The 14,329-nt window shown below is 38.4% G+C and overlaps 1 protein-coding gene across 1 annotated transcript in view; it reads left to right on the top strand.

Annotated features, from left to right (window-relative positions):
- LOC105821315 (disintegrin and metalloproteinase domain-containing protein 32-like) overlaps positions 1–14,329 on the top strand; it is a gene marked incomplete at its 3' end in the record, with an annotated part of 69,603 nt that overhangs the window by 4,328 nt on the left and 50,946 nt on the right. Inside the window, exon 2 of the mRNA XM_012658012.1 lies at positions 6,949–7,028. Coding sequence (XP_012513466.1) covers positions 6,949–7,028 — 80 coding nt within the window. The remainder of the gene's footprint in view (positions 1–6,948; positions 7,029–14,329) is intronic.

Genomic DNA, 14,329 nt, shown 5'->3' with positions numbered 1-14,329 from the left:
TTTTTTTTTTTTTTTGAATGTGGATGTTCAGTTGTTTTAGCACCATTTGTTGAATAAAGTATCTTTGCTCCATTGTCTTTGCTCCTTTGTCAAACATCAGTTAACTGTATTTATGTGGGTCTCATTCTGGGCTGCTTTCTGTCCCATTGATCTATTTTTCTGCTCTATCACCAATACCATACTGTCTTGAGTACTATATGTTTATAGTAAGTCTCGAAGTCAGATAGTGTCAGTTCTCCAACTTTCTTCTTCTCCATCAGTATAATGTTGGCTATTCTGGATCTTTTGCTTCTTCATGTAAACTGTAGAGTCTGCTTGTCAATATCCACAAAATAGCTTGTTGGAAATTTGATTGAAATTGCATTAATCTATAGATCAAGCTGAGAAGAACTGACATCTTGACAATATTGACATTTTCTATCAGTAAGCATGGAATATCTCTCCATTTTGTTATTTTTTGATATATTTCATCAGAGTTTGTAGTTTTCTTCATATAAATTTCCTTCAGTTTCTGTTAGACTTATACCTAAATACGTCATTTTTTGGTGCTAATGTAGACAGCAATGGGTTTTTAATTTCAAATTTCACTTATTGCTGGTATATTTGAAAGCTGTTGACTTTTGTATATTAACCCTCAAACATAGGGGTATCTTAACCATTTTTAAGTGTACAGTTCAGAAATGTTAACTACGTTCACATTGTTGTGCAACCTATCTCCAGATGTCTTTTCATCTTGCAAAACTGAAACTCTCTACCCATTAAACATAAATTAAAAATTGTGGTAAAATATACTTAACACACAATTTTCCATTTTAACCATTTTTAAGTTATAGTTCAGTGGCATTAGGTATAGTCCCATTGTGCATCCATCAACTCAAGCTGAAACTGAGTACCTATGAAACACAAACTCCCGGGGCAAGCTCCAAGATGGCATAACAGAGACACCACCAGCCAGTGTGTTTCAGTAAGGAGGAGAGGTTTTAAATGAAAGAAAAAAACAAACAGAAAGGCATACATAGATCTCATGAAGGTTTGAAGGAACGGGGCCAGAACCTTCAGGAGAATCTTTGGGAAGAGACTGTGGAGCAGAACTGGAAGGAGAAAGGTACTGGTGGAGATCAACCCTGGAGAGGCTTGGAGATCAGTGAGAAGAGGAGGTGGAGTGGTTACTTCCTCCCTCGCATCTCAGACAGTTGGTGGGCTCCTGAGCTGCTGGAGAGACCTTTTGCCCACACAAGCACAGAGACTGCTGCTGCCAGTGAGCTGGGAACTTCTTGTGGACAGGGCACCAGGCTCCCAGCCCCACTGGGGCACCTCCTGTCCCACAGACCTGAGCCTGAATGGCGGGCACCATATTGCTTTTCTACCTACTGTGGGCCTTTGTCCTCTCCAGGGGGGTTAAACTGCTCAGATTTTCTCTTGCTTGTACCCACACAGATATTTCCCAACTCCAGCCCAGACTGCAGGAGACACAGGGGTCCAGTGGGTCGCAGGTGATCTGCGTGACTCCAAAGTCTGGTCATTTTGGGCAGACTGCCTCCTGGAGAGAGGGTTGGAGAAGATCCGAGTGTAGACTTTCCTCCACCCAGACTCTTTTTCTCCCCTTTCGCTCCCCCACCTGCGGCTGTGGAGAGAGACAGTTGAACCACCATATGGAAGCTTCCACACAGAGCGGGGCTCAGATCTTCCCATTCGGGGTTCTGCACTGGACTGAGGGATGCTCAAACTGTGACCTCCCTGCCTGCTGGCCTCACTGGTGCTGCTTGCCTGGCAGCCCCATCAGAGCGGGACACACCCCAAGGTGAGGGGACATCAAAAGACCTTGGGCACCCCATGGGAGACTCAGGACCAGCATGCTGTCATGGTCAGGGATTGATCCCCAGGGCCCTGGGGACAGGCCCGCAGGCCCGATCTGTAGTCCCAGGTCTTGATCGCATTGCCTGGGGGCACAGAGTTGATATTTGTGAATTAGTTTTGGGAGGTGTGGATGCCTTCAGGGGAAGATCAAGGGAGAGAGTACAGTGTGGTCCTACCTGTGGTGTGCTCATGGGGTAACCCTCCTCCCATGGGAGGGCTGCGCTCCCAGCTCAGGCCAGGATCCTGGGCGGGGAACCTGCCAGCCTGCATCACAGTTGAAGGGGAGCTCAACTGGCTTGAGGTCCTGCCTGCTGGCAGAAGCCTGGGGGAAAACTGCAGAATAGGGGAGGGTGGAAAGGAGAAAGGCCTGCTCCAGACTACTGGATTGTGGATCTCAGACAGCCCCACATCTGCACACAGACTTTCTGGTTATGTGGGGCCACTTCAGCCCCTCCTTGGCAGCTTTGCCCAGAGGTGGGGAGTGGACCTTTGACCTCAGCTGAAGCAGATCTTTTGCCAGCATTTGTGGAGCTTGAGGGCAGGCTCACCCAAGCCATCCCTGCCCAGCCTCACTCCCCCCACCCACGTCTGCTGTGGTGGAGAATAGGATTCACCTGGAAGTTCCAGGGCCCCGCCCAACACCTGGGGCATTCTAGTGCTTCTCATGAGGAACTAGAGCTGGTCACAGGACCCAAAAACAACATTGAAGCTTGTTCCTTCTGGCAAGCACCACATATTGACAGGGAGGTCAATTTGCACAACTCTTTACAGCATTTACTGACTCAATGATACAGGGTATGGTTGATTCTCACCCATAAGCACCACCTACTGGCTCTGAGATTAAACTGGGGGTGTCATTATATAAACAAAAGAAAATCCAAAGATGAGAAGCAACAGCTGCTCCAGATGAGAAGAAATCAGTGAAAGAACTCCAGAAATATGAAGAATCAGAGTGAAAGAGCACCCCCAAAAGGGAGCACTAGCTTTCTAGCAATGGTTACCAACCAAAATCAGAATATTGAAATGAGAGATGAAGAATTTCAAACATGGATTGTAAGTAAGCTCAATGATATACAAGATAAAATAGAAACAACACAAAGAAACCACAAAAACAATGCAGGAAATGAATGTAACATTCACTAAAGAAATTGAATTATTAAAGAAAAATCAAATAGAACTTCTGGAAATGAAAAATTCATTCAAGGAAATACAAAACACAGTGGAAAGCCTTAAAAATAGGTTAGATCAGGCAGAAGAAGAATCTCAGAGCTTGAAGATGATACCTTTGAATTAAACAAGTCAGTCAAAGAGAGCAGAGAAATAAGAGGAACCAACAAAGCTTACAAGAAATATGAGAATACGTAAAGAGGCCTAACATAAGAATTAGGCATCCCTGAGGATGAAAGAGAAAATACACAAGGATTGGAAAACCTATTTGAGAGAATAATTGAGGAAATTTTCTCTGATCTTGATGTAAGTCTAGATATCCAGGTACAAGAAGTTCGAAGTACCTCTGGGAGATTCATCGCAAAGAGGCAAACACCACGCCACATAGTCATCAGATTGGCCAAAGTAAACATGAACGAGGCGCTCATACAAGCTGTAAGGCAAAAGAATCAGGCATCTCACAAAGGAAAACCCATCAGACTAACTGCAGACTTCTCAACTGAGACCTTACAAGCCAGAAGGGATTGGGGCCCCATTCTTAGTTTCAAAGAGAATAATGGCCATCCTAGAATTTTGAATCCTATAAAACTAAGTGTCTTATATGAGGGGGAAATAAAGAAATTCTCAGACAAGCAAACACTGAGGGAATTTGTCAAGACAAGACCTGCCCTGCAGGAAGTAGTCAGAACTACATTATACACATACCAGCACAATAGACACCCACCAGTGTAAAATTACCCAAAAACTAAAGGTCAAATCCCAGATACCCCCCAATGGGTCGAGAGATAAAGCAACAAAGTTCTACTCAACAAGATGAACAGGAATGCCCTCCATTTATCAATTCTTTCAATAGCTGTGAATGGCTTGAACTCCCTACCGAAGAGACATAGGCTGGCTGAATGGATAAAAAAATACAAGCCAAGAATCTGCTGTCTCCAGGAAATGCATCTAACCCACAAGGCTCATTTGGACTCAAAGTTGGAGGGATGGAAAACAATATTCCATGCAAATGGAAACAAAAAGAAAGTTGGTGTCGCATTTTTCATATCAGATAGCATAGACTTCAAATCAACAAAAGGAAAGCAAAACAAAGATGGTCATTACATAATGGTTAAGGGAACAATTCAACAAGATGACATAACAATACTAAATATTTATGCACCTAACACAGGTGCGCCCAAATTCATAAAGCAAATCCTACTTGATCTAAACAAAATGATAAACAGCAGTACTGTAATAGCCAGGGACTTCAACACCCCTCTGACAGAACAGGACAGATCCTCCAAAGAGAAAACAAACAATGAAGCAATGGACGTAAACAGAACTTTAGAACAAATGAGCCTAGCAGACATTTGCAGAACATGCTACCCACAAACCACTGAATATACATTCTTCTCATCAGCTCATGGAATATTTTCTAAGGTTGATCACATCCTAAGCACAAAACATGTCTAAAAAATTAAAAAAAATTAAAATTACACCATGCATCTTCTCAGACCACAGTGGAATAAAATTAGAAATCAACTCCAACAGAAACCCTCATCTCTACACAAAGTCATGGAAACTAAATAACCTACTGATGAATGATAGTTGGCTCAAGGAGGAAATTAAGATGGAAATCAAAATATTCTTTGAACTAAATGATAAAGGAGACACAAGTTATCAGAATCTGTGGGATACAGCTAAAGCAGTCCTGAGAGGAAAATTCATAGCCATAAATGCCTACATTCAAAAGACAAAAAGATCACAAATCAACAATCTAATGAATCATCTCAAGGAACTTGGAAAGGATGATCAAACCAGTACTAAACCCTGCAGAAGAAAAGAAATAACCAAGATCAGAGGAGAACTAAATGAAATCCATAGCAAGAGAACTATACAGAAGATTAATGAAACAAAAATTTGGTTCTTTGAAAAGATAAACAAAATTGACAGATCTCTCACTAGGTTAACCAGAAGCAGAAAAGAAAGGACTCTAATAAGCTCAATCAGCAATAAAAAAGGAGAAATTACAACTGCTACCATGGAAATGGAAAATATCATCTCTGAATACTATAAAAATCTCTTTGCATTTAAACTTGAAAACGTGGAGGAAAAGGACAAATTCTTGGAAACACACAGCCTCCCTAGGCTCAGTCAAGAAGAATAAGAATTCCTGAATAGACTAATATCAAGTAATGAAATTGAAGCAGCAATAAAAAATCTTCCAACAAAAAAAGTACAAGACCAAATGGTTTCACATCTGAATTTTACCAGACCTACAAAGAAGAACTGGTACCTATCCTACAGAGATTATTCCATAACATAGAGAAGGAAGGACTCCTTTCCAACATGTTTTATGAAGTCAACATCAACTTGGTACCAAAGTGAGGAAAGGACTCAACAAAAAAAGAAAACTACAGACCAATATCCCATATGAATATAGATGCAAAACTTCTCAATAAAATCCTAGCAAACCGAATTCAGATGCTCATGAAAAAAATAATCTATCACGTCCAAATGGGCTTCATCCCAGTGATGCAAGGATGGTTCAACATACACAAATCTATAAATGTAATTCATCAGATAAATAAAAGTAAAAAAAAAGACCATATCCCCTCAACAGATTCAGAAAAAGCATTTGACAAAATTCAGCTCTCTTTTATGATAGGATTGCTTAACAAAGTAGGGATAGACAGGACTTACCTCAAAATGATAAAATCCATGTATGACAAACGAACAGCCAACATCATACTGAATGAGGAAAAATTGAAAGCATTCTTGTTTAGAACTGGAACCAGACAAGGTTGCCCTCTATCAACATTTCTATTCAACATAGTGCTGGAAGTCCTAGTCAGAGCAATCAAACAAGAGAAGGAAATCAAGGGTATCTAAATGGGGGCAGAAGTCAAACTATCACTCTTCGCTGATGATATGATGTTATATCTAGAAAACCCCACAGATTCTGCCAAGAGACCCCTAGAACTGATAAATAAATTTAGCAAAGTCTCAGGTTACAAAATCAATGTACACAAATAAGTAGCATTCATAAACGCCAACAACAGTCAAGCTGAGAACCAAATCAAAGACTAAATACTCATCACAATAGCAACAAAGAAAATAAAATACCTGGAATATATTTAACTAAGGAGGTGAAAGACCTCTAAAGGGAGAACTACAAAACACTGAAGAAGGAAATGGGAGAGGATGTAAATAGATGGAAAAACATATCATGCTCATGGATTGGCAGAATTAACATTGTTAAAATGTCTATGTTACCCAGAGTGATCTTCTGATTCAATGCAATCCCCATTAAAATACCAGTGTCATTTTAATATCTCCCTTTTGCCTGTATATTAGAATGTCACTTTTGCTGGGTATAAATTTATAGTGTCTTCACTTTGTTTCCTTGAAGTTTTTTTAGACATTGTTCTTTGGCCTTTTAACATTGAATACCATTGTAAAAATTCTCAAGCCACACTGCTTTTCTCCCATTACACCCATCATGGTTTTTTTTTTTCTTTTCATCTCATATTCCCGTGGGATTCTTTATCTTAGAATTCCAATAACTTCAGTAGAGTAAGTCTCCGTTTTAACAGTTATTATCAATTATTCCTGAAATACAGTGTACTAGCTAGTCTATTATTTTAAATCTCTTATTTCAGGAAAATTTTTCTTGAAGTATATCTTTGATATTTTTGGTGTGGGATTTTCTATTTTCTTTAGGAATAGCACATTTTGTATAAGTTGAATACCTCTTCCCCAATCATTTTATTGTCTTTGTAACTATCTTGTCTGTTTTTAAAAGTAAGTGTTTTCCAGGTTTTTATAGTGCACAGCAATGAGCCACCCATGTATGCGTAAGTAAACCTTATAAAAGGAACTGAACAGATTCAGTCAAATTTAAGTTAGGGTTATTAACTGTTTTTTTTTAAATTTTTTCAGGTTCTCAAAATTCATTTCTGCAAATTGTAGTTCCAGAGAAAATCCAAACAAATACAAATGACACTTCAGAAACAGACAACGTAAGAGACATTTTTTTCATAATCTAAATGTTTATATGAAATTTCTTATTTATTACATAGCTTGAAATATATCAACCCTATTTTAGTATGAATGAAAGTAATATTTCTACTGATAAGGAATTTAAGGTTTTTATGGCAAAAGCAAATATATAAGTCACAATGTTCTGTTTTAACATTTCTCATTTACTAATGGTGAATTATTTTTTAAAAGTTCACTTACAGAAAATAATGTAGAAGAATTAAGTAGCTTATTTCAGTGATATCTAGGAGATCAACATGAAGAGAATAATTTTATTCAGAATATCTAACAAAATATTTTTTCCCTAAATCCTCCTTTCTCAATCTCTACCCCTGTACCTACTACTTCTCAGACAAGAAGAAATCCTTCATTCTATTATTTTTATTAAAAAGGGAAATACTTTTTTCACTGACTTATTTATAAGATATTTTTGGGGACTTTCCATGTGCATAAATATATGCTAAATGTGTTTGGAGATAAAAAAAGGAATAAATACAATTAAGCCAGCCCAGTTTATAAGTGGCCAATCTTTTGATAGCACTTTATTTTTAAGAGTTTTATTGAGGTATAATTTATACACCACAGAATTCACTCATTTTAAGTGATGATTATCATAGTAGTACATAAATAGAGTTGAGCAAACATTACCATAATCCAGTTGTCACCTTAAAATGTTCCCTCATGCCCATTTGCAGTTCATCCCCAGGCTTTGGAAACCACTGATCTGTTTTCTGTCTCTACAAATTTGCTGATTTTTTTGAATTTCATATGCATGGAAACATACAATATGTAGGCTTTGCATTAGACTTCTTTCACTTAAGTTTATCCATTTTGCAGCATTTATTGGATCATTCATTTTTTTTTCTTTTTGGTCTTTTTTTTTATTTCAGCATATTATGGGGGTAAAAATGTTTAGGTTACATATATTGCCCTTGCCCCCACCTCCCCTCTGAGTCAGAGCTTCAAGTGTGTCCGTCCCCCAGATGGTGCTTTATTTCTTAATAAATGTGGAGACATCATATTTTGCTTATCCATTCACCAGTTGATGGACATTTGGATTGTTTTGAGATACTAGATATTATGAATACTATTTTATGAACATTCGTGTGTGGACATATATTTTCCTTTTTCTTGGGTAAATTCTTAGGAATGAACTTGCTGGGTCACATGGTAAATTTATGCTCAACATTTTTAGAAACTTCCATACTGTTTTCCATAGTGACTGTACCAATTTACATGACACATCGGCAATACATAAGTGTTCCAATTTTTCCACATACTTGTGAGCATTTGATGTTGTCTGTCTTTTGGATTAAAGCTATCATGGTTGGGGTGTAGTAGTATGTCATTTTGGCTTTAATTTGCATTTCTCTAATGAATAATTATGTTCAGCATTTTTTATGGGCCTATTAGCCATATCTACACCTTTTTGGTGAATTATCTACTCAAAATGTTCATCTATTTTAAACTTCAGATGTTTATTTCATTATTTTTGAGTTCTATGAATTCATTATACATTCTGGATACAAATTCTTTATCAGATATTTGATTTGTAATTTGATCATATGTAATTGTAATATGATCATCTAATTTCTGGCTTGCCTTTTCATATTCTCAATGGTGATTTTTGAAGCATGAACATTTTCAGTTTTGATGGCGTGCAGTTTATCAAATTTTCTTTTTATGGATCTTGTTTTTGGTTTTGTATCTAAGAGCTCTATTATGAATCTTGTTTTTGGTTTTGTATGTAAGAGCTCTGTTATAGACTGAATTGTGTTCCCTCAAAATTTGTATGTTGAAGCCCTAACCCTTAATGTGGCTGTATGTGGACATAGGGCCTTAAGGAGGTAATTATGGTTACATGAGCTCATAAGGGTCGAGTCCTAATCTAACAGGACTAGTGTACTTGAAAGAGGAGGAAGATATACTAGGGGTATATGCACACAAAGAAAAGGTCGTGTGAGGATACAGCAAGAAGGCAGCTTTCTGCAAGCCAGGAAGAGAAACCTCACCAGAAATCAACCCTCCTCCATCCTGATCTTGGGTTTCTATCTTCCATACCTGTGAGAAAATGATGTTTTGTTTTGTTTTGTTTTTGTTTTTTTGTTTAAGCCACCTGGTCTGTGGTATTTTTGTTTAGGCAGCCTGAGTAGACTAATACAGATTTTGGTACCATGAAGTGGGGTGCTTCTCTAACAAATAGCTTTGGAACTGAGTTGAGGAAGGGTAGTGGCCAGAAGAGTTTTGAGGTGTATGTTAGAAAAAAGCCTAGATGGCCTCGAGGGGGCTGTTGCTAGAAATATGGATGCTAAAAGCAATTCTTATAAGGCTTCAGAAAGAAAAGAGTTATAGAGAAAGCTTCTATAGTCTTAGAGAGTACGCATATCGTTTTGAATAGAATGTTGGTAGAAATATGAACATTGAAGGTTTTCTAGTGAAGTCAAGTATGGAAATGAGAAACATGTTATTGGACACTGGAAGGAAGGGATCTTTGGTATAAAGTGGCAAAGAACTTGGTTGAATGGTGTTCTAGTGTTTTGTGGAAGGTAGAACTTCTGAGGGGCAACCTTGGGTATTTAGCAGAGGGTATTTCTAAGCAAAGTGTTGAAGGCGTGGCCTGTTTTCTCCTCACCGCTTATAGTAAAATCCAAGAAGAGAGAGATAAATTGAAGGAATTGTTAAGCAAAAAGGAATAAGAACATGAAGATTTGGGAAATTTTCAGCTTACTCATATTTCAAAAAATGAGAAAGCATGTTCTAGAGAGAACACCAAAGGTGTAGCTGGATAATCACAGCATGAAGAGATTACTCATGATTTAATTAGACATCTCAGCTGAAGCCAGGATTATGGCTGGGATTATACTAGCAGAAACACTGCCAGCTGGGACTAAAGGGAACAGAGAAATGGGACAGAATGAAGGAAGGCTGTTGGACTTCTGGGATTTTACAGAACAGGACAATAGAGCTATCTGGCTTCAAACATGCATTATCCTTTAGGAAAAGAGAATAACCGTGAAGGTGATTCGGAGATCATCATGGCTGCCACCACACCACAGGCCCAGGGGTCTGAGCTGTTTTCTCCCTGCTTTCAGAGAGTAGAGCCACCTCCTTGGTTTCAGTGGGCTAGGATGCCATTGTCTAGTACCTCAGGACCCAGAACTGTGGAGGCAGGGCTACTCCATAGAGCTGAGGGAGATCTGGATCATCTGGACATTGCGTAGAACATCATGTTGGACAACTGTAACAATTGCATGAAGTTAATTAGACTATATGAAAAATGGCAACCATTCCAGATGCCCTGGTAAAACGCATGGCCCCAGAGGGTGTGAGATAAACTCTATAAAGATTCAGGGACCTGATGCATCAATGCGTAAGATTTTCGGGGTCTAGTGGTCAGTGGCATGCTGCCACATCCCTTCAAAAATAAAGAATAAATAGTCGCACCTTCTGCCTTCTGTCACTAAGGAAGAGCCACAGCACTTGCTGGGCCTCTTGGTTTGGAGGCAGCACAATTTGCATTTGGAAATACTACTCTGATCCATTTATTGGATGATTGAGAAGTCTGCCAGTTTCAAAGAGAGTCTGGAATAAGAAAGCTCTACATCAGTTCCAGGTTGCAGTACTAGCATCCCTGCTGCTTGGGCTATTTGAAGACCACTTGATATCAGAAGTATTTGTGGTGTAAGCAAGTGCTGTTTGCAGTCTCAGGCCAGCCTCAGTGGGAGAATTGTAGTGCAGAACCCTGGGCTCCTGGAGCAAGGCCCTGTTGTCTTCAATTGAGAACTGTATGCCATTCAGAAAGCAGCTTCGGGTATGTTATGGGTTTTAACAGAGACTGAGAATCTGATCATGATACATTGAATAATGACTATGTGACCGAAGCTTCCCATCACAAATAGGTGACCCATGTTTGGCATGAAAATGATCCACCAGGACTTTTAAAAAAATTCTCATGCCTAGTTTTAACTTTAAATGTAAAAATACAGCAAGGATAGCCTGATAATTGTTACTGGAGGCTCAAGACCCTCTAGGAGGGGCATCTGGATCACCTCATCCACCCCATCAGGCAAGCCACTTAGAATAGCAGAAATGATGGCTGAGGGTGAGGGGCGAAGACAATCTAGAATAGACGGCAGAGCAGAGAGGTGATAAGTGCCAACTGGGGCGTCAGGATCAGGGCTGCTAGGGCAGGGATGTAGCAGGTGTTGTTGGTGTGTCCGCAGCCCCCAGTCCCTGGCCAGAATCACTTTATATATTGGTTTAGGTCGTCCATCCCCTGGCTCATGGGGTACAGCTGCAAGAGTTAGCAATCTTTTCTGGGAAGTTACCTCTGGGTTATTGAGTTACTTCCTGACTCCATACCCCAGAGCTCTTCTGCCAAAGAGTAATTGGTAAGGGGGTACAAAACCACAGCTCCCTTGCCTCAAGGTGGGAAAGAGTCTGGAGTCACAAAACTCCAGAACTCCCCCAGGGGACCAGCCTAAGGCCAGAATGTACTTGAAATCATGTCTACTTTAGCTTCATCTCTCTCCCTATCCTGCTTCTCTCACTCCCTTAAAAGTTTATCCTGAGAGGGCTCCCACAATAAAGCACTTGTAAACGTATCCGTGTTTCAGACTCTACTTCTAGGGAATCCAACCTAAGACACCGCCGAACAGGTCCGTGGTTTTTGTGAAACAGAAAGGTGAATTGTCAATATACGTTGCTGTAAATTCAGGTAACTCTACTTTGTTCAATTCCCAAAATGCCTAAAGGTCTTTAGGGGTTCCAGACCTTTACTTAAATATATTTTGAGAAAGTGAGTGACTTGGGGAATAGATGAGTAGGTGACCAGGAAGAGTGTTTTCTGAGTTTGTTGGCAGTTATCCCAACACTTTGCAAGTAAGATTCTGGTAGACTTATTTGAGAAATCGTATGGGGGAAGTCCCAGAAAGGATGGGATTTCTTTTTTCTCTTTTATTTTTAGTTGACATGTAATAATTGTACATATTTATGAGATACAGAGTGATATTTCAATACGTGTATATAATGTGTAATGACCAAATTATAGTAATTAGCATATCCATTACCTTAAACATTTATCATTTCTTTGCATTGTGAACATGAAAATCCTCTCTTCTAGCTTTTTGAAAATATCCCATAAATAACAGTTAACCATATTCACACTACAGTGCTGTAGAACACCAGAATTTATTTCTTCTATCTAGCTGTAATTTGTTTCGGTTAACCAACCTCTCCCCACCCTCCTCTGCCCTGAGCCTTCCCAGCCTACATAATTCTCCTCTCTACTTCCATGATCTCAAAATTTATTTTAGCTCTCACATATGAGTGAAATATATGGTATTTATTGTTTCTGTGCCTGATTTATTTTGCTTAACATAATATCCTCTGGGCTTATCCATGTTGCAGCAAATTACAGGATTTCATTCTTTTTTATGGTTGAGTAGTATTTCATTGTGTACATATATCACATTTTCTTATCAATTCATGTGTTGATGGACACTGAGTTTCAATCCATATCTTAGATATTGTGAGTAGTGCTGCAATAAACATGGGAGTGCAGGTATCCCTTTGATATACTGATTTCTGATCCCTTGGATCAATACCCAGTAGTGGGATTGCTAAATTGTATGATAGTTCTGTAGTTCTGTTTTTAGTTTTTTGACAAATCTCTGTACTGCTTTCTATAATACTAATTTACATTCTCAACAACAAATTTTCCTTTTCCTACTAGTAAGAGTTCCCTTTCCTGTGCCTGCTTACGAGAAAAATAACATGTTATTTCTTTTCCCTTTTGATAATAGCCATTCTAACTGGGGTGATATGAAATCTCATTGTGGTTTTGATTTGCATTTCCCTGATGACTAGGGATGTTGAGCTTTTTTTCATGTACCTGTTGGCCATTTGTACATTTGTATGTCTTCCTTTGAGAACAGGATTTTTTTGTTGTTGTTGTTGAGTTTTTTGAGATCCTTTTATATTCTGGAAATATTCATTCTGTCAGATGAATAGTTTGCAGATATTTTCTCTCATTCTACAGGTTGTCTCTTTACTTTGTTGATTGTTTCCTTTGCTGTGCAGAAGCTTTTCAGTTTAATACACTCCCATTTGTCTATTTTTGGTTTTGCTGTCTGTTTTTTTAAAGTCTTAGCTGTAGAGTCTTTGCCAGACAAATGTCCGGAAGTATTTCTCCTATGTTATTTTTCCTAGTAATTATATGGCTTTGAGACTTACATTTATGTTTTTAACTCATTTTGAGTTGATTTTTGTGTATTGTGAGAAATTGGGCTCTAGTTTCATTCTTCAGCATGTGAGTATCCAATTTTCCCAGCACCATTTATTAAAGTGGGTGTCTTTTCCCCAATGTATGTTCTTGATGCCTTTATTGAAAATGAGTTGGCTGCAAATATGTGTATTTACTTATTTTGAAGTCAGGTGGTGAGATGCCTCTATCTCTGTTCTTTTGCTCAGGATTGCTTTAGCTATTTGGCATCTTTTGTGATTCCGTATGAATTTTAGGATTGTTCTTTCTATTTCTATGAAGAATGTCATTGGTATTTTGATAGGGATTGCATTGAATTTTTAGTTTGCTTTGGGCAGTATGGTCATTTTAACAATATTAATTCTTCCAATTCATGAGTATGAGATGCCTTTCCATTGTACTTTGTCCTCTTCAATTTCTTTCATCAATGTTTTTTAGTTTTTTTGTAGGGATATTTCACCACCTTGGTTAAATTTATTTTTATGTAATTTATATTTTTGTAGCTATTGTAAATGAGATTGTTTTCTTGATTTCTTTTTGAGGTGGTTTGTTATTGGTGTATAGAAATGCTACCAATTTTTGTATATTTTTGTGTTTTGCAACTTTACTAAATTCATATTTCAGTTCTTTGAGGTTTTTTGGTGGAGTCTTTAGGTTTTTCTATAAACCTGACAACAAAGGACAATTTTACTCCCTCTTTTCTGATTTGGATGCCTTTTATTTCTTTCTATAACCTAATTTCCCTGGCTAGGACTTCTAGTGCTATGTTGAATATGAGTGGTGAGAGTGGGCGTCCTTGTTCTAGTTCTTTGAGTTAAGGATTTCAGCTTTTCTTCATCCAGTGTGACGTTAGCTGTGGGTTTGTCATATATGGACTTTATTATGTTGAGGTATGTTACTTCTATGCCTAGTTTATTGAAAGTTTTTAATGATGAAGGCATGTTGAATTTTATCAAATGATTTTTCTGCACTTATTGAGATAATCATATGGTTTTTGTCCTTCGTTCTGTTGATGTGATA

Source organism: Propithecus coquereli, unplaced genomic scaffold (assembly GCF_000956105.1).
Source record: "Propithecus coquereli isolate 6110/MARCELLA unplaced genomic scaffold, Pcoq_1.0 Scaffold568, whole genome shotgun sequence".
In the NCBI taxonomy this organism is placed as follows: Eukaryota; Metazoa; Chordata; class Mammalia; order Primates; family Indriidae; genus Propithecus; species Propithecus coquereli.
This window is presented reverse-complemented; position numbering and strand designations above follow the sequence as displayed.